The 18,814-nt window shown below is 45.0% G+C and overlaps 1 protein-coding gene across 3 annotated transcripts in view; it reads left to right on the top strand.

The window, feature by feature from the left end:
* LOC139383344 (leucine zipper-EF-hand containing transmembrane protein 1) overlaps positions 1–18,814 on the top strand; it is a 53,478-nt gene that overhangs the window by 22,313 nt on the left and 12,351 nt on the right. For all 3 annotated transcript variants that reach the window (XR_011628726.1, XM_071127848.1, XM_071127849.1), the window contains exons 4-9: positions 8,873–9,016; positions 10,285–10,422; positions 10,709–10,912; positions 11,544–11,663; positions 14,431–14,562; positions 14,883–15,116. Coding sequence is in view for 2 of the 3 variants with exons in the window: in XM_071127848.1 (XP_070983949.1) it covers positions 8,873–9,016; positions 10,285–10,422; positions 10,709–10,912; positions 11,544–11,663; positions 14,431–14,562; positions 14,883–15,116 (972 nt within the window). In the remaining variant the exon portion in view is untranslated. The remainder of the gene's footprint in view (positions 1–8,872; positions 9,017–10,284; positions 10,423–10,708; positions 10,913–11,543; positions 11,664–14,430; positions 14,563–14,882; positions 15,117–18,814) is intronic.

Here is an 18,814-nt window from a genome sequence, read left to right as displayed (position 1 = left end):
ATTTGGATACAAAAAGATTTCCCAAGCTTTAAACATCCCAAGGAGCACTGTGCAAGCGATAATATTGAAATGGAAGGAGTATCAGACCACTGCAAATCTACCAAGACCTGGCCGTCCCTCTAAACTTTCAGCTCATACAAGGAGAAGACTGATCAGAGATGCAGCCAAGAGGCCCATGATCACTCTGGATGAACTGCAGAGATCTACAGCTGAGGTGGGAGACTCTGTCCATAGGACAACAATCAGTCGTATATTGCACAAATCTGGCCTTTATGGAAGAGTGGCAAGAAGAAAGCCATTTCTTAAAGATATCCATAAAAAGTGTTGTTTAAAGTTTGCCACAAGCCACCTGGGAGACACACCAAACATGTGGAAGAAGGTGCTCCGGTCAGATGAAACCAAAATGGAACTTTTTGGCAACAATGCAAAACGTTATGTTTGGCGTAAAAGCAACACAGCTGAACACACCATCCCCACTGTCAAACATGGTGGTGGCAGCATCATGGTTTGGGCCTGCTTTTCTTCAGCAGGGACAGGGAAGATGGTTCAAATTGATGGGAAGATGGATGGAGCCAAATACAGGACCATTCTGGAAGAACCTGATGGAGTCTGCAAAAGACCTGAGACTGGGACGGAGATTTGTCTTCCAACAAGACAATGATCCGAAACCTAAAGCAAAATCTACAATGGAATGGTTCAAAAATAAACATATCCAGGTGTTAGAATGGCCAAGTCAAAGTCCAGACCTGAATCCAATCGAGAATCTGTGGAAAGAACTGAAAACTGCTGTTCACAAATGCTCTCCATCCAACCTCACTGAGCTCGAGCTGTTTTGCAAGGAGGAATGGGAAAACATTTCAGTCTCTCGATGTGCAAAACTGATAGAGACATACCCCAAGCGACTTACAGCGGTAATCGCAGCAAACGGTGGCGCTAGTATTAACTTAAGGGGGCTGAATAATTTTGCACGCCCAATTTTTCAGTTTTTGATTTGTTAAAAAAGTTTGAAATATCCAATAAATGTCGTTCCACTTCATGATTGTGTCCCACTTGTTGTTGATTCTTCACAAAAAAATACAGTTTTATATCATTATGTTTGAAGCCTGAAATGTGGCAAAAGGTCGCAAAGTTCAAGGGGGCCGAATACTTTCGCAAGGCACTGTATTTCTTAATTCCATTCTTTTACTTTTAGATGTGTGTATTGTTGTGAATTGTTAGATACTACTGCACTGTTGGAGCTAGGAACACAAGCATTTTGCTACACTCACAATAACATCTGCTATATACAGTGGGGCAAAAAAGTATTTAGTCAGCCACCAATTGTGCAAGTTCTCCCACTTAAAAAGATGAGAGGCCTGTAATTTTAATCATAGGTACAAGTTCAAACAGGTGCCATTAATACAGGTAACGAGTGGAGGACAGAGGAGCCTCTTAAAGAAGAAGGTACAGGTCTGTGAGAGCCAGAAATCTTGCTTGTTTGTAGGTGACCAAATACTTATTTTCCACCATAATTTGCAAATAAATTCATAAAAAATCCTACAATGTGATTTTCTGGATTTTTTTTTTTCATTTTGTCTGTCATAGTTGAAGTGTATCTATGATGAAAATTACAGGCCTCATCTTTTTAAGTGGGAGAACTTGCACAATTGGTGGCTGACTAAATAATTTTTTGCCCCACTGTATGTGTATGTGACAATAACATTTAATTTGATGCAGTCAATCTCTGAAGCTTGTGCCAGGAGAGATTGACATGCATGTCATTGACATTTGTGAACATTGAAGTGCAATACTTATACGTTGCTTTGGACCAGTTGACTTATGTCCTCCTTTGTGGCACCTAACCACACAACTGGTCAGTAGTCCAGCTAAGACAACTAGGGCCTGTAGGACCTGTCTGGTTGGCTGATATGTCAAAGCTGAGCAACACCTTATAATGGACAGACCTCCCATTTTAGCAACCATTGAGTCTATATGTTTTGACCATGAAGGGAGGTGGGAGAGGAGATTAATATTGTCCTGATGTACTGGACTGTAAGTCTGGCTGTTCTGTTGACTGATATTGTGAGTGAACTCTGGTTCTGTTCAAATCAAATTTATTTATATAGCCCTTCGTACATCAGTTGATATCGCAAAGTGCTGTACAGAAACCCAGCCTAAAACCACAAACAGCAAGCAATGCAGGTGTAGAAGCACGGTGGCTAGGAAAAACTCGCTAGAAAGGCCAAAACCTAGGAAGAAACCTAGAGAGGAACCAGGCTATGAGGGGTGGCCAGTCTTCTTCTGGCTGTACCGGGTGGAGATTATAACAGAACATGGCCAAAATGTTCATAAATGACCAGCATGGTCAAATAATAATAATCACAGGCAGAACAGTTGAAACTGGAGCAGCAGCTCCTAGGCATAGTCCTAGGGCTCAGGTCCTCCGAGAGAGTGAGAGAAAGAGAGAATTAGAGAGAGCATACTTAAATACTTAAACACAGGACACCGGATAGGACAGAAGAAGTACTCCAGATATAACAAACTGACCCTAGCCCCCCGACACAAACTACTGCAGCATAAATACTGGAGGCTGAGACAGGAGGGGTCAGGAGACACTGTGGCCCCATCCGATGACTCCCCAGGACAGGGCCAAACAGGAAGGATATAACCCCACCCACTTTGCCAAAGCACAGCCCCCACACCACTAGAGGTTGACTGATGACTGTTGACTGATATTGTGACTGTACTGTGGCTGTTCTCTTGACTGATATTGTGGCTGTTCTCTTGACTGATATTGTGACTGTACTGTGGCTGTTCTCTTGACTGATTGTGGCTGTTCTCTTGACTGATATTGTGACTGTACTGTGGCTGTTCTGTTGACTGATATTGTGACTGTACTGTGGCTGTTCTCTTGACTGATATTGTGACTGTACTGTGGCTGTTCTGTTGACTGATATTGTGACTGTACTGTGGCTGTTCTGTTGACTGATATTGTGGCTGTTCTGTTGACTGATATTGTGGCTGTTCTCTTGACTAATATTGTGACTGTACTGTGGCTGTTCTGTTGACTGATATTGTGGCTGTTCTCTTGACTGATATTGTGGCTGTTCTCTTGACTGATATTGTGGCTGTTCTCTTGTCTGATATTGTGGCTGTTCTCTTGACTGATATTGTGGCTGTTCTGTGGCTGTTCTCTTGACTGATATTGTGACTGTTCTCTTGACTGATATTGTGACTGTTCTCTTGACTGATATTGTGACTGTTCTCTTGACTGATATTGTGACTGTTCTCTTGACTGATATTGTGGCTGTTCTCTTGACTGATATTGTGGCTGTTCTCTTGACTGATATTGTGGCTGTTCTCTTGACTGATATTGTGGCTGTTCTCTTGTCTGATATTGTGGCTGTTCTGTTGACTGATATTGTGGCTGTTCTCTTGACTGATATTGTGGCTGTTCTCTTGACTGATATTGTGGCTGTTCTCTTGACTGATATTGTGGCTGTTCTCTTGACTGATATTGTGACTGTTCTCTTGACTGATATTGTGGCTGTTCTCTTGACTGATATTGTGACTGTTCTCTTGACTGATATTGTGGCTGTTCTCTTGACTGATATTGTGGCTGTTCTCTTGACTGATATTGTGGCTGTTCTCTTGACTGATATTGTGACTGTTCTCTTGACTGATATTGTGACTGTTCTCTTGACTGATATTGTGACTGTTCTCTTGACTGATATTGTGGCTGTTCTCTTGACTGATATTGTGGCTGTTCTCTTGACTGATATTGTGGCTGTTCTCTTGTCTGATATTGTGGCTGTTCTCTTGACTGATGGACTGGACTGGACTGTACTGTGGCTGTTCTCTTGTCTGATGTACTGGATGGACTGTGTTTGTTGTACTAATGTGTTACCCAGTGGGCTAGAGATGGCTGGCTCTGACAGCAGATGGGATGGTGTGTTCTACTAAACTAACATATGGAATTGTCTTCAGATGCTCCTATTGTGGATCATTAAGGTATTTGATTTAGAATTGTAGGACCCCTTTAAAAAATATAGAAACAAATGATTTGATCACATTTTGAATTTGGCCTTTTAGTTTTATAGTCCATACAAAAGCATTGAATAACATGTTCATAAATGGCTAAAAAAGTAGTAAAAACATCTAATGAGGAATAAGGTTTTGTCTGTCCAATATCTAGGATATATAAGAAAGCTCAGGAAGTATGTTTGTTTTTTGGACACATTTAACCCCCTATGTTGTGGTCACAAAACGACCTTCATACTTCCATTCATTTCTATGTGTTACATTCAGACGGGTCCCTCTGCAAAATGTTTGAAGGTTTCAGATTTCCACCTAGTAGGTCAAACCGTTCGGACTCTACAGAGGTTTTGTGAGATTACCCATTTTTGGGGTGTCTCCTGGTATTACAAACAGCGCTGGATAGTGATTCATATTTTTCCAGAAAATCTACCAATTTTCAGTACTGTGAATCATTCATATTTATTGCTGGAGTCCCAAATGGAAGTGTCCGTTTTAAACGGTTAAAACCAAGATACAGTGCCTTGCGAAAGTATTCGGCCCCCTTGAACTTTGCGACCTTTTGCCACATTTCAGGCTTCAAACATAAAGATATAAAACTGTATTTTTTTGTGAAGAATCAACAACAAGTGGGACACAATCATGAAGTGGAACGACATTTATTGGATATTTCAAACTTTTTTAACAAATCAAAAACTGAAAAATTGGGCGTGCAAAATTATTCAGCCCCCTTAAGTTAATACTTTGTAGCGCCACCTTTTGCTGCGATTACAGCTGTAAGTCGCTTGGGGTTTGTCTCTATCAGTTTTGCACATCGAGAGACTGAAATGTTTTCCCATTCCTCCTTGCAAAACAGCTCGAGCTCAGTGAGGTTGGATGGAGAGCATTTGTGAACAGCAGTTTTCAGTTCTTTCCACAGATTCTCGATTGGATTCAGGTCTGGACTTTGACTTGGCCATTCTAACACCTGGATATGTTTATTTTTGAACCATTCCATTGTAGATTTTGCTTTATGTTTTGGATCATTGTCTTGTTGGAAGACAAATCTCCGTCCCAGTCTCAGGTCTTTTGCAGACTCCATCAGGTTTTCTTCCAGAATGGTCCTGTATTTGGCTCCATCCATCTTCCCATCAATTGTAACCATCTTCCCTGTCCCTGCTGAAGAAAAGCAGGCCCAAACCATGATGCTGCCACCACCATGTTTGACAGTGGGGATGGTGTGTTCAGCTGTGTTGCTTTTACGCCAAACATAACGTTTTGCATTGTTGCCAAAAAGTTCAATTTTGGTTTCATCTGACCAGAGCACCTTCTTCCACATGTTTGGTGTGTCTCCCAGGTGGCTTGTGGCAAACTTTAAACAACACTTTTTATGGATATCTTTAAGAAATGGCTTTCTTCTTGCCACTCTTCCATAAAGGCCAGATTTGTGCAATATACGACTGACTGTTGTCCTATGGACAGAGTCTCCCACCTCAGCTGTAGATCTCTGCAGTTCATCCAGAGTGATCATGGGCCTCTTGGCTGCATCTCTGATCAGTCTTCTCCTTGTATGAGCTGAAAGTTTAGAGGGACGGCCAGGTCTTGGTAGATTTGCAGTGGTCTGATACTCCTTCCATTTCAATATTATCGCTTGCACAGTGCTCCTTGGGATGTTTAAAGCTTGGGAAATCTTTTTGTATCCAAATCCGGCTTTAAACTTCTTTACAACAGTATCTCGGACCTGCCTGGTGTGTTCCTTGTTCTTCATGATGCTCTCTGCGCTTTTAACGGACCTTTTGAGACTATCACAGTGCAGGTGCATTTATACGAAGACTTGATTACACACAGGTGGCTTGTATTTATCATCATTAGTCATTTAGGTCAACATTGGATCATTCAGAGATCCTCACTGAACTTCTGGAGAGAGTTTGCTGCACTGAAAGTAAAGGGGCTGAATAATTTGCACGCCCAATTTTTCAGTTTTTGATTTGTTAAAAAAGTTTGAAATATCCAATAAATGTCGTTCCACTTCATGATTGTGTGAAGTTCATCAACTTGTTGTTGATTCTTCACAAAAAATACAGTTTTATATCTTTATGTTTGAAGCCTGAAATGTGGCAAAAGGTCGCAAAGTTCAAGGGGGCCGAATACTTTCGCAAGGCACTGTATGTTCACTTTTCCAGGTCTCCCAAAATATGATTATCACTGCACCACATTGCCGGCTGTGGCACAATGTAAAGATTTCACAGCAAGTGAAACTGATATTTAGTAATGATAGAGTACCTTTGATCACCAATTACATTGAGAAACAGGCCGTTCATCAATTCTGAGCGTTATCATGTTCCTCTATTTCTGCAGTTGGCCAATGCTATTTCAACACAGAGCATGCTCAGTACGCGCACAGTGCACCCTGAGTAGGCTGTAGTGTTGTCCAATCACACAGACTTTGTAACGGCAGTCAAACAAAAGTCAGCGTGCTAGATAACCTCCAACCAATTACTGAAGATCTCCTATTTGGCAAAATTGAGTTGATTACTATTCAGATCAGCTCATGAATAACGGGGAGATTAAGAGGAAATAGTTTAAATATCAAGGTATCTTATCCATATCTACTGTTTGTTGATCACTCATTCTCTACCGTAAAGTCTCCTATGGGCAGCAATACGAGACAGCGCAGAGAAGACGGGGAGATGTTTCAGTGGGATTGAGATGATAGGAGAATAGCCTCTATATACAGGGCTGGGGAGATGTTTCAGTGGGATTGAGATGATAGGAGAATAACCTCTATATACAGGGCTGGGGAGATGTTTCAGTGGGATTGAGATGATAGGAGAATAGCCTCTATATACAGGGCTGGGGAGATGTTTCAGTGGGATTGAGATGATAGGAGAATAGCCTCTATATACAGGGCTGGGGAGATGTTTCAGTGGGATTGAGATGATATGAGAATAGCCTCTATATACAGGGCTGGGGAGATGTTTCAGTGGGATTGAGATGATAGGAGAATAGCCTCTATATACAGGGCTGGGGAGATGTTTCAGTGGGATTGAGATGATAGGAGAATAGCCTCTATACAGGGCTGGGGAGATGTTTCAGTGGGATTGAGATGATAGGAGAATAGCCTCTATATACAGGGCTGGGGAGATGTTTCAGTGGGATTGAGATGATGGGAGAATAGCCTCTATATACAGGGCTGGGGAGATGTTTCAGTGGGATTGAGATGATAGGAGAATAGCCTCTATATACAGGGCTGGGGAGATGTTTCAGTGGGATTGAGATGATAGGAGAATAGCCTCTATATACAGGGCTGGGGAGATGTTTCAGTGGGATTGAGATGATAGGAGAATAGCCTCTATATACAGGGCTGGGGAGATGTTTCAGTGGGATTGAGATGATAGGAGAATAGCCTCTATATACAGGGCTGGGGAGATGTTTCAGTGGGATTGAGATGATAGGAGAATAGCCTCTATACAGGGCTGGGGAGATGTTTCAGTGGGATTGAGATGATAGGAGAATAGCCTCTATATACAGGGCTGGGGAGATGTTTCAGTGGGATTGAGATGATGGGAGAATAGCCTCTATATACAGGGCTGGGGAGATGTTTCAGTGGGATTGAGATGATAGGAGAATAGCCTCTATATACAGGGCTGGGGAGATGTTTCAGTGGGATTGAGATGATAGGAGAATAGCCTCTATATACAGGGCTGGGGAGATGTTTCAGTGGGATTGAGATGATAGGAGAATAGCCTCTATATACAGGGCTGGGGAGATGTTTCAGTGGGATTGAGATGATAGGAGAATAGCCTCTATATACAGGGCTGGGGAGAAGCATTTTACCCCTTTCTAATTTTCTCTACTTTAGCAATTTTTTTTATACTGAATTATCAGATCTTCAACCAAAACCCAATATTAGATAACGGGAACCTGAGTGAACAAATAACACAATTACTTACTTGATTTATTTAATTAACAAAGTTATGCAACACCCAATGCGTGAAACATGTATTGCCCCCTTAAACTCTTAACTGGTTGTGCCACCTTTAGCCTCAATGACTCCAACCAAATGCTTCCTGTAGTTATTGATCAGTCTCTCACTTCGCTGTGGAGGAATTGTGGCCCACTCTTCCATGCATAACTGCGTTAAGTCAGCAACATTTGTGGGTTTTCCAGCATGAACTGCTCATTTCAAGTCCTGTCACAACATCTCTATTGGGATTAGATCTGGATTTTGACTAGGCCATTCCAAAACTTCACATTTGTTTATTTTTAGCCATTTTCATGTAGACTTGATTATGTGTTTTTGGATCGTTGTCTTGCTGCATGACCCAGCTGTACTTCAGCTTCAGCTCAGATGGCCTGACTCTCTCCTGCAGAATTCATGGTTCCTTCTATTAAGGCAAGTCGTCCAGGTCCTGAGGCAGCAAAGCCTCCTCAATCCATCCCACTACCACCACAATGCTTGACCGTTGGTATGAGGTTCTTACTCTGGAATGCAGTGTTTGGTTTTCACCAGGCATAATGGGACCCATGTCATCCAAAAAGTGGTAATTTTGACTAATCTGTCCATAGAACATTCTTCCAAGAGTCTTGATGATAATCCAGGTGCTATTTGGCAAACTGGAGTCATATTTTTGCAGATGGATCCCGGTTACTGGAGTTCATCCCTAGCGCTGTAACTCTGCCACTTTCCTCTGCTGATGTGGCAGGCTGCTATTGGACATATCTCTAGCTTAAACTGACAGATTTTTATGGGGATTTTTGTTATGTAGTATTGTGATGTTTTAACATTTTCCAGACCGCAGGAAGAGTAACGGGGATCCATAATAAATACAAATACATAAACTGTTTTTAACTAAATAATGTCTATTTTCCTCCTCAGTTCCTAAGAACTTGTGCCGATGTCTTTCGACTCCTTCCCTTCCTGGTGTTCATCATTGTGCCATTCATGGAGTTCCTGCTTCCTGTGGCACTGAAGCTCTTCCCCAACATGCTGCCCTCAACCTTTGAGACGCAGTCCAAGAAGGTAGGACCTCCTCCTTAACCCTTATTGTAAAGGAACGTTCCGGATTTTAACAATTTATCTCAATTGTTGTTCAGGTCACGTTAAAGAACATGTAGGAAACAGCTTCCAAATGAGGTCCATGTCTGGTTATTCTCCCTCAGCGACGGATTTGGGGGTGATCACGTGTTTTTAAAAAGCTACAACAAACTTTAGGGAGGAGTGAGGTCGATTTCCTGCTCTCTGCTTGTCCCACCTCATGGGGAATTTGAGAAAGTGGGCCTTCCTAGTTAAACTGCCATGAGACTGTAGTTTGGTGTCAGAGAGCTTCTCTCATTACTTGTGTCCGAGAATCTATTGTGTATAGAATGGTTGCTGCAAGCGATGACCCCCCCCCCTGCAGAGTTGGACGATGACAACTTTAACATTGTTGAATGATCAGAATCCAATTTATTCGCAATGTAAATTTACACAAGTCCATTTCCGGAACACTGACCCCACTGCCTTCAGAATGTATCCACACCCCTGGACCGTTCTCCCACATTTGGTTGTTACAGCCTTTTTTAAATCCATTAAATGTAGATGTTGTGTCACTGGCCTACACACAATACGCCATAATGCCAAAGTGGAATTATATTTTTTACAAATGAATTAAACATGAAAAGCTGAAATGTCTTGTGTCAAGTATTCAACCCCTTGGTTATGTCAAGCCTAAATAAGTTCAGGAGTAAAAATGTGCTTAACAAGTCTCATAATAAGTTGCATGGACTGTGCAATAATAGTGTTGAACATGATTTAATGACTACCTGATCTCTGTACCCCACGCATACAATTATCTGTAAGGTCCCTCAGTCTAGCAGGGAATTTCAAACAAATTCAAAGACCAGGGAGGTTTTCCAATGCCTCGCAAAGAAGGGCACCTATTGGTAGATTGGTAAACATTTTAAAAGCAGACATTGAATATCCCTTTGAGCATGGTGAGGTTATTAATTACTTAATTACTTTTAATTACTTCGGATGGTGTATCAATACACCCAGTCACTACAAAGATAGAGCTAAAGATATACCCGAGCCCAGGTGTGTCCCATTTCACTGACAACCCTCCAGGCTCCGCCCACCAACATCCTATTAAGGAAAAGAAGAGCAAAGAGAGAATTCGTCAAGACAAAGTGGGAGGGTCGTCACACCAGCCATAGCCTTCTTTAGGTTCCTCGCCACACCTCTGATCTCCCCTTTAATCTAGCCCTGCCGCTGACCTTAGCCCTCCCTTATCTAATGTGTGTGTGTTCCAGGAGGAGAGGCTGAAGACGGAGCTGCGTGTGAAGCTGGAGATGGCTAAATTCCTCCAGGACACTGTAGAGGAGATTGCTCTGAGGAACAAGGTTGCCAAGGGAAACGTCACTGAGGAGTTCTCTACCTTCTTTCAGAAGGTACCATCCATCTATCGCTACAGTCAAAACGCCTCTGTCCCCCGTCTCCATAAAATCTGTCTCGGTCTCTGTCCCCCCCCTGTCTCGGTCTCTGTTCCCCCTGTCTCTGTTCCCCCTGTCTCTGTTCCCCCTGTCTCTGTTCCCCCTGTCTCTGTTCCCCCTGTCTCTGTTCCCCCTGTCTCTGTTCCCCCTGTCTCTGTTTCTGCCCCCCTTGTTCCTCTGTCCCAAAATGTCTCCCTAACCTTCTCTGCCCCCTCCCCCTGTGTCTCGGTCTCTTCCCCTTTAGATCCGTGACTCAGGGGAGCGTCCCAGTAATGAGCAGATCATCAGGTTCTCTAAGCTGTTTGAGGATGAGTTGACTCTGGACAACCTGACTCGTCCTCAGCTGGTTGCTCTGTGTCGTCTGTTGGAGCTACAGTCTATAGGAACCAACAACTTCCTTCGCTTTCAACTCATCATGAAGCTACGAGCCATCCGCGCTGACGACAAGGTCTGTAACCCCTTACCTCTAACCCCTGACCTTTAACCCCTAACCCTTTCAACTCATCATGAAGCTATGAGCCATCCGCGCCGACGGCAAGGTCTGTAACCCCTGACCTCTAACCCCTGACCTTTAACCACTAAGCCTTCCAACGTATACTTTTTTATTGAACCTTTATTTAACTAGGCAAGTCAAAAAATAAGTGTCTGTGTGATCATCCGTAATCTCTGACCCCTGACCTCTAGCTACGACCTTGGGCTCCCGAGTGGCGCAGCGGTCTAAGGCACTGCATCTCAGTGCTAGAAGCGTCACTACAGACCCTGGCTCGATTCCAGGCCGTATCACAACTGGCTGTGATTGGGAGTCCCATAGGGCGACGCACAATTGGCCCAGAGTCATCCTGGTTAGTTAGTTGGCTGGGGTAGGCCATCATTGTAAAATAATAGTTTGTCCTTAACTGACTTGCCTAGTTAAATAAAGGTTAAATGAAAAGTAAAATATGAGCTATCTGTGGTGACGACAAGGTCAGACATTAGACACCCTGACCTTTTAACCCTAATCACTCACCTGAATGAAGATAAATAATCTGTTGTCCGTGTTGAATCAATACTACTGAATACTGTTCTCTCTGTCAGTACAGTTGATAGCTGAAGAGGGGGTGGACACTCTGAGTGTGAATGAGCTCCAGGCAGCCTGTCGAGTCAGAGGGATGAGAGCTCTGGGAGTCACAGAGGAGAGGCTGAGAGAACAACTCCAGCAGGTAAAAACCACCCATATTATTATATATTAACATATCAGTGTCCTAATGGTGGAGAGACTGAGACAGCCTACATTAAACCTACTAAACACTTTAACCAGAAGACTTCTTCACTGTGATTAGATGTAACCTGGTAAACCAGAAGACTTCTTCTTCACTGTGATTAGATGTAACCTGGTAAACCAGAAGACCTCTTCTTCACTGTGATTAGATGTAACCTGGTAAACCAGAAGACCTCTTCTTCACTGTGATTAGATGTAACCTGGTAAACCAGAAGACCTCTTCTTCACTGTGATTAGATGTAACCTGGTAAACCAGAAGACCTCTTCTTCACTGTGATTAGATGTAACCTGGTAAACCAAAAGACCTCTTCTTCACTGTGATTAGATGTAACCTGGTAAACCAGAAGACCTCTTCTTCACTGTGATTAGATGTAACCTGGTAAACCAGAAGACCTCTTCTTCACTGTGATTAGATGTAACTTGGTAAACCAGAAGACCTCTTCTTCACTGTGATTAGATGTAACCTGGTAAACCAGAAGACCTCTTCTTCACTGTGATTAGATGTAACCTGGTAAACCAGAAGACCTCTTCTTCACTGTGATTAGATGTAACCTGGTAAACCAGAAGACCTCTTCTTCACTGTGATTAGATGTAACCTGGTAAACCAGAAGACCTCTTCTTCACTGTGATTAGATGTAACCTGGTAAACCAGAAGACCTCTTCTTCACTGTGATTAGATGTAACCTGGTAAACCAGAAGAACTCTTCTTCACTGTGATTAGATGTAACCTGGTAAACCAGAAGACCTCTTCTTCACTGTGATTAGATGTAACCTGGTAAACCAGAAGAACTCTTCTTCACTGTGATTAGATGTAACCTGGTAAACCAGAAGACCTCTTCTTCACTGTGATTAGATGTAACCTGGTAAACCAGAAGACCTCTTCTTCACTGTGATTAGATGTAACCTGGTAAACCAGAAGACCTCTTCTTCACTGTGATTAGATGTAACCTGGTAAACCAGAAGACCTCTTCATCACTGTGATTAGATGTAACCTGGTAAACCAGAAGACCTCTTCTTCACTGTGATTAGATGTAACCTGGTAAACCAGAAGACCTCTTCTTCACTGTGATTAGATGTAACCTGGTAAACCAGAAGACCTCTTCTTCACTGTGATTAGATGTAACCTGGTAAACCAGAAGACCTCATTGCTGTGATTAGATGTAACCTGGTAAACCAGAAGACCTCTTCTTCACTGTGATTAGATGCAACCTGGTAAACCAGAATACCTCTTCTTCACTGTGATTAGATGTAACCTGGTAAACCAGAAGACCTCTTCTTCACTGTGATTAGATGTAACCTGGTAAACCAGAAGACCTCTTCTTCACTGTGATTAGATGTAACCTGGTAAACCAGAAGACCTCTTCTTCACTGTGATTAGATGTAACCTGGTAAACCAGAAGACCTCTTCTTCACTGTGATTAGATGTAACCTGGTAAACCAGAAGACCTCTTCTTCACTGTGATTAGATGTAACCTGGTAAACCAGAAGACCTCTTCTTCACTGTGATTAGATGTAACCTGGTAAACCAGAAGACCTCTTCTTCACTGTGATTAGATGTAACCTGGTAAACCAGAAGACCTCATCACTGTGATTAGATGTAACCTGGTAAACTAGAAGACCTCTTCTTCACTGTGATTAGATGTAACCTGGTAAACCAGAAGACCTCTTCTTCACTGTGATTAGATGTAACCTGGTAAACCAGAAGACCTCTTCTTCACTGTGATTAGATGTAACCTGGTAACTAGAAGACCTCTTCTTCACTGTGATTAGATGTAACCTGGTAAACCAGAAGACCTCTTCTTCACTGTGATTAGATGTAACCTGGTAAACCAGAAGACCTCTTCTTCACTGTGATTAGATGTAACCTGGTAAACCAGAAGAGCTCTTCTTCACTGTGATTAGATGTAACCTGGTAAACCAGAAGAGCTCTTCTTCACTGTGATTAGATGTAACCTGGTAAACCAGAAGACCTCTTCTTCACTGTGATTAGATGTAACCTGGTAAACCAGAAGACCTCTTCTTCACTGTGATTAGATGTAACCTGGTAAACCAGAAGACCTCTTCTTCACTGTGATTAGATGTAACCTGGTAAACCAGAAGACCTCTTCTTCACTGTGATTAGATGTAACCTGGTAAACCAGAAGACTTCTTCTTCACTGTGATTAGATGTAACCTGGTAAACCAGAAGACCTCTTCTTCACTGTGATTAGATGTAACCTGGTAAACCAGAAGACCTCTTCTTCACTGTGATTAGATGTAACCTGGTAAACCAGAAGACCTCTTCTTCACTGTGATTAGATGTAACCTGGTAAACCAGAAGACCTCTTCTTCACTGTGATTAGATGTAACCTGGTAAACCAGAAGACCTCTTCTTCACTGTGATTAGATGTAACCTGGTAAACCAGAAGACCTCTTCTTCACTGTGATTAGATGTAACCTGGTAAACCAGAAGACCTCTTCTTCACTGTGATTAGATGTAACCTGGTAAACCAGAAGACTTCTTCTTCACTGTGATTAGATGTAACCTGGTAAACCAGAAGACCTCTTCTTCACTGTGATTAGATGTAACCTGGTAAACCAGAAGACCTCTTCTTCACTGTGATTAGATGTAACCTGGTAAACCAGAAGACCTCTTCTTCACTGTGATTAGATGTAACCTGGGGTAGTGAGTTGGTGAGTAGTAAGTTGTGTGTGTTCCTCTTCTCCAGTGGTTGGAGCTGCACCTGAACCAGCACATCCCCACCTCACTCCTCCTCCTCTCCAGAGCCATGTTCCTCCCGGATACTCTCTCTCCTGCAGACCAGCTCAAGACCACCCTGCAGAATCTGCCTGACATAGTGGTATGTATGAGTATAGTTCCACCTGGAAATACTGGTACAAACTATTTTATAGGGTTGGTATACTACCGTGGAATCAAGGTGTAGCGCCCTCCATTTCACAGAGGCCCAGGGTTAGAGGCCCAGGGTTAGAGGCCCAGGGTTAGAGGCCCAGGGTTAGAGGCCCAGGGTTAGAGGCCCAGGGTTAGAGGCCCAGGGTTAGAGGCCCAAGGTCAGTCTCTCTGACACTGTGTCGGGTTAGAGGTCAGGGTCTCTGACACGGTGTAGAGTTAGAGGTCAGTTAGAGGTTTATATGACTTGGTGGTGTCTCTCTCTCTCTCCAGGCTAAGGAGGCCCAGGTTAAGGTGGCTGAGATGGAGCTGTCCCAGGTGGACAACAAGACCAAGCTGGAAGCCACGCTGCAGGAGGAGGCAGCGATACGTCAGGATAACAAGGACCGAGAGATGGAGAGGCTGGCGGATGCAGCAGAGAGGACAGAATACTCCCTCACTAGTGTGGACATGGCTGTACACTCAGAGACACTACGAGACACAGCGCCTGTCCTAGAGGGCATCAAGGTAACACACATGCACCCGTCCTAGAGGGCATCAAGGTAACACACCTGCACGTGTCCTAGAGGGCATCAGGGTAACACACAGGCACGTGTCCTAGAGGGCATCAGGGTAACACACAGACCAACACCTGTCCTAGAGGGCATCAAGGTAACACACAGACCAACGCCTGTCCTAGAGGGCATCAAAGTAACACACAGACCAACACCTGTTCTAGAGGGCATCAAGGTAACACACAGACCAACACCTGTCCTAGAGGGCATCAAGGTTACACACAGACAACACCTGTCCTAGAGGGCATCAAGGTAACACGCAGACCAACACCTGTCCTAGAGGGCATCAAGGTAACACACAGACCAACACCTGTCCTAGAGGGCATCAAGGTAACACACAGACCAACACCTGTCCTAGAGGGCATCAAGGTAACACACAGACCAACACCTGTCCTAGAGGGCATCAAGGTAACACACAGACCAACACCTGTCCTAGAGGGCATCAAGGTAACACACAGACCAACACCTGTCCTAGAGGGCATCAAGGTTACACACAGACAACACCTGTCCTAGAGGGCATCAAGGTAACACGCAGACCAACACCTGTCCTAGAGGGCATCAAGGTAACACACAGACCAACACCTGTCCTAGAGGGCATCAAGGTAACACACAGACCAACACCTGTCCTAGAGGGCATCAAGGTAACACACAGACAACACCTGTCCTAGAGGGCATCAAGGTAACACACAGACCAACACCTGTCCTAGAGGGCATCAAGGTAACACACAGACCAACACCTGTCCTAGAGGGCATCAAGGTAACACACAGACCAACACCTGTCCTAGAGGGCATCAAGGTAACACACAGACCAACACCTGTCCTAGAGGGCATCAAGGTAACACACAGACCAACACCTGTCCTAGAGGGCATCAAGGTAACACACAGACCAACACCTGTCCTAGAGGGCATCAAGGTAACACACAGACCAACACCTGTCCTAGAGGGCATCAAGGTAACACACAGACCAACACCTGTCCTAGAGGGCATCAAGGTAACACACAGACCAACACCTGTCCTAGAGGGCATCAAGGTAACACACAGACCAACACCTGTCCTAGAGGGCATCAAGGTAACACACAGACCAACACCTGTCCTAGAGGGCATCAAGGTAACACACAGACCAACACCTGTCCTAGAGGGCATCAAGGTAACACACAGACCAACACCTGTCCTAGAGGGCATCAAGGTAACACACAGACCAACACCTGTCCTAGAGGGCATCAAGGTCTTCAGGTGATTTGAATAGATTTCAGCATCATATTTCATACTGAACAAACAATTTTAAAAACATGTAAAAACAAGTGTTGTTCCCATGTTTCATGAGCTGAAATAAAAAGATCCCAGCCATTTTCCATACGCACAAAAAGCTTATTTCTCTCAAATGTTGTGCACAAATTAGTTTACATCCCAGTTTGTGAGCATTTCTACTTTGCCAAGATAATCCATCCACCTGACAGGTGTGGCATATCAAGAAGCTGATTAAACAGCATGATCATTACACAGGTGCACCTTGTGCCGGGGACAATAAAAGACCACTCTATAATGTGCTGTTTTGTCACACAACACAATGCCACAGATGTCTCATGTTTTGAGGCAGTGTGCAATTGGCATGCTGACTGCAGGAATGTCCACCAGAGCTGTTGCCAGATAATGTAATATTAATTTCTCTACCATAAGCCACCTCCAACATCATTTTAGAGAATTTGGCAGTACGTCCAACCGGCCTCACAACCGCAGACTCCCTATGCTGTTTCCTGAAGTCCACGATCATCTCCTTTGTTTTGTTAACGTTGAGTGTGAGGTTATTTTCCTGACACTACACTCCGAGGGCCCTCACCTCCCTGTAGGCTCTCTCGTCGTTGTTGGTAATCAAGCCTACCACTGTAGTGTCGTCTGCAAACTTGATAATTTGAGTTGTAGGCGTGCATGGCCACGCAGGTGAACAGGGAGTACAGGAGAGGGCTAAGAACGCACCCTTGTGGGGCCCCAGTGTTGAGGATTAGTGGGGTGGAGATGTTGTTACCCACCCTCACCACCTGGGTGTTGGCCCGTCAGGAAGTCCAGGACCCAGTTGCACAGGGTGGGGTCGAGACCCAGGTCTCCATGTTGGCACGTCTGCCTCTATGTTGGCACGTCTGCCTCTATGTTGGCACGTCTGCCTCTATGTTGGCACGTCTGCCTCTATGTTGGCACGTCTGCCTCTATGTTGGCACGTCTGCCTCTATGTTGGCACGTCTGCCTCTATGTTGGCACGTCTGCCTCTACGTTGGCACGTCTGTTAGAGACAGCTGGTTCTCCTCCCATCCATGCTTGTCCTCGCACCTCCACCCTCCCCTACACTAGTACACCTCCACCCTCCCCTACACTAGTACACCTCCACCCTCCCCTACACTAGTACACCTCCACCCTCCCCTACACTAGTACACCTCCACCCTCCCCTACACTAGTACACCTCCACCCTCCCCTACACTAGTACACCTCCACCCTCCCCTACACTAGTACACCTCCACCCTCCCCTACACTAGTACACCTCCACCCTCCCCTACACTAGTACACCTCCACCCTCCCCTACACAGGTACACCTCCACCCTCCCCTACACTAGTACACCTCCTCCACCCTCCCCTACACTAGTACACCACCTCCACCCTCCCCTACACTAGTGCACCACCTCCACCCTCCCCTACACTAGTACACCACCTCCACCCTACACTAGTACACCACCTCCACCCTACACTAGTACACCACCTCCACCCTACACTAGTACACCTCCACCCTCCCCTAGTACACCTCCACCCTCCCCTAGTACACCTCCACCCTCCCCTACACTAGTACACCTCCACCCTCCCCTACACTAGTACACCACCAGCCTCCCCTACACTAGTACACCACCACCCTCCCCTACACTAGTACACCTCCACCCTCCCCTACACTAGTACACCTCCACCCTCCCCTACACTAGTACACCTCCACCCTCCCCTACACTAGTACACCTCCAGCCTCCCCTACACTAGTACACCACCACCCTCCCCTACACTAGTACACCACCACCACCCTCCCCTACACTAGTACACCACCACCACCCTCCCCTACACTAGTGCACCACCACCAGCCTCCCCTATACTAGTACACCACCACCAGCCTCCCCTATACTAGTACACCACCACCAGCCTCCCCTATACTAGTACACCACCACCAGCCTCCCCTACACTAGTACACCACCACCAGCCTCCCCTATACTAGTACACCACCACCAGCCTCCCCTACACTAGTACACCACCACCAGCCTCCCCTACACTAGTACACCACCACCAGCCTCCCCTATACTAGTACACCACCACCAGCCTCCCCTATACTAGTACACCACCACCAGCCTCCCCTACACTAGTACACCACCACCAGCCTCCCCTACACTAGTACACCACCACCAGCCTCCCCTATACTAGTACACCACCACCAGCCTCCCCTACACTAGTACACCACCACCAGCCTCCCCTACACTAGTACACCTCCACCCTCCCCTACACTAGTACACCTCCACCCTCCCCTACACTAGTACACCTCCAGCCTCCCCTACACTAGTACACCACCACCCTCCCCTACACTAGTACACCACCACCACCCTCCCCTACACTAGTACACCACCACCACCC

Source organism: Oncorhynchus clarkii, chromosome 25 (assembly GCF_045791955.1).
Source record: "Oncorhynchus clarkii lewisi isolate Uvic-CL-2024 chromosome 25, UVic_Ocla_1.0, whole genome shotgun sequence".
Lineage (NCBI taxonomy): Eukaryota > Metazoa > Chordata > Actinopteri > Salmoniformes > Salmonidae > Oncorhynchus > Oncorhynchus clarkii.
This window is presented reverse-complemented; position numbering and strand designations above follow the sequence as displayed.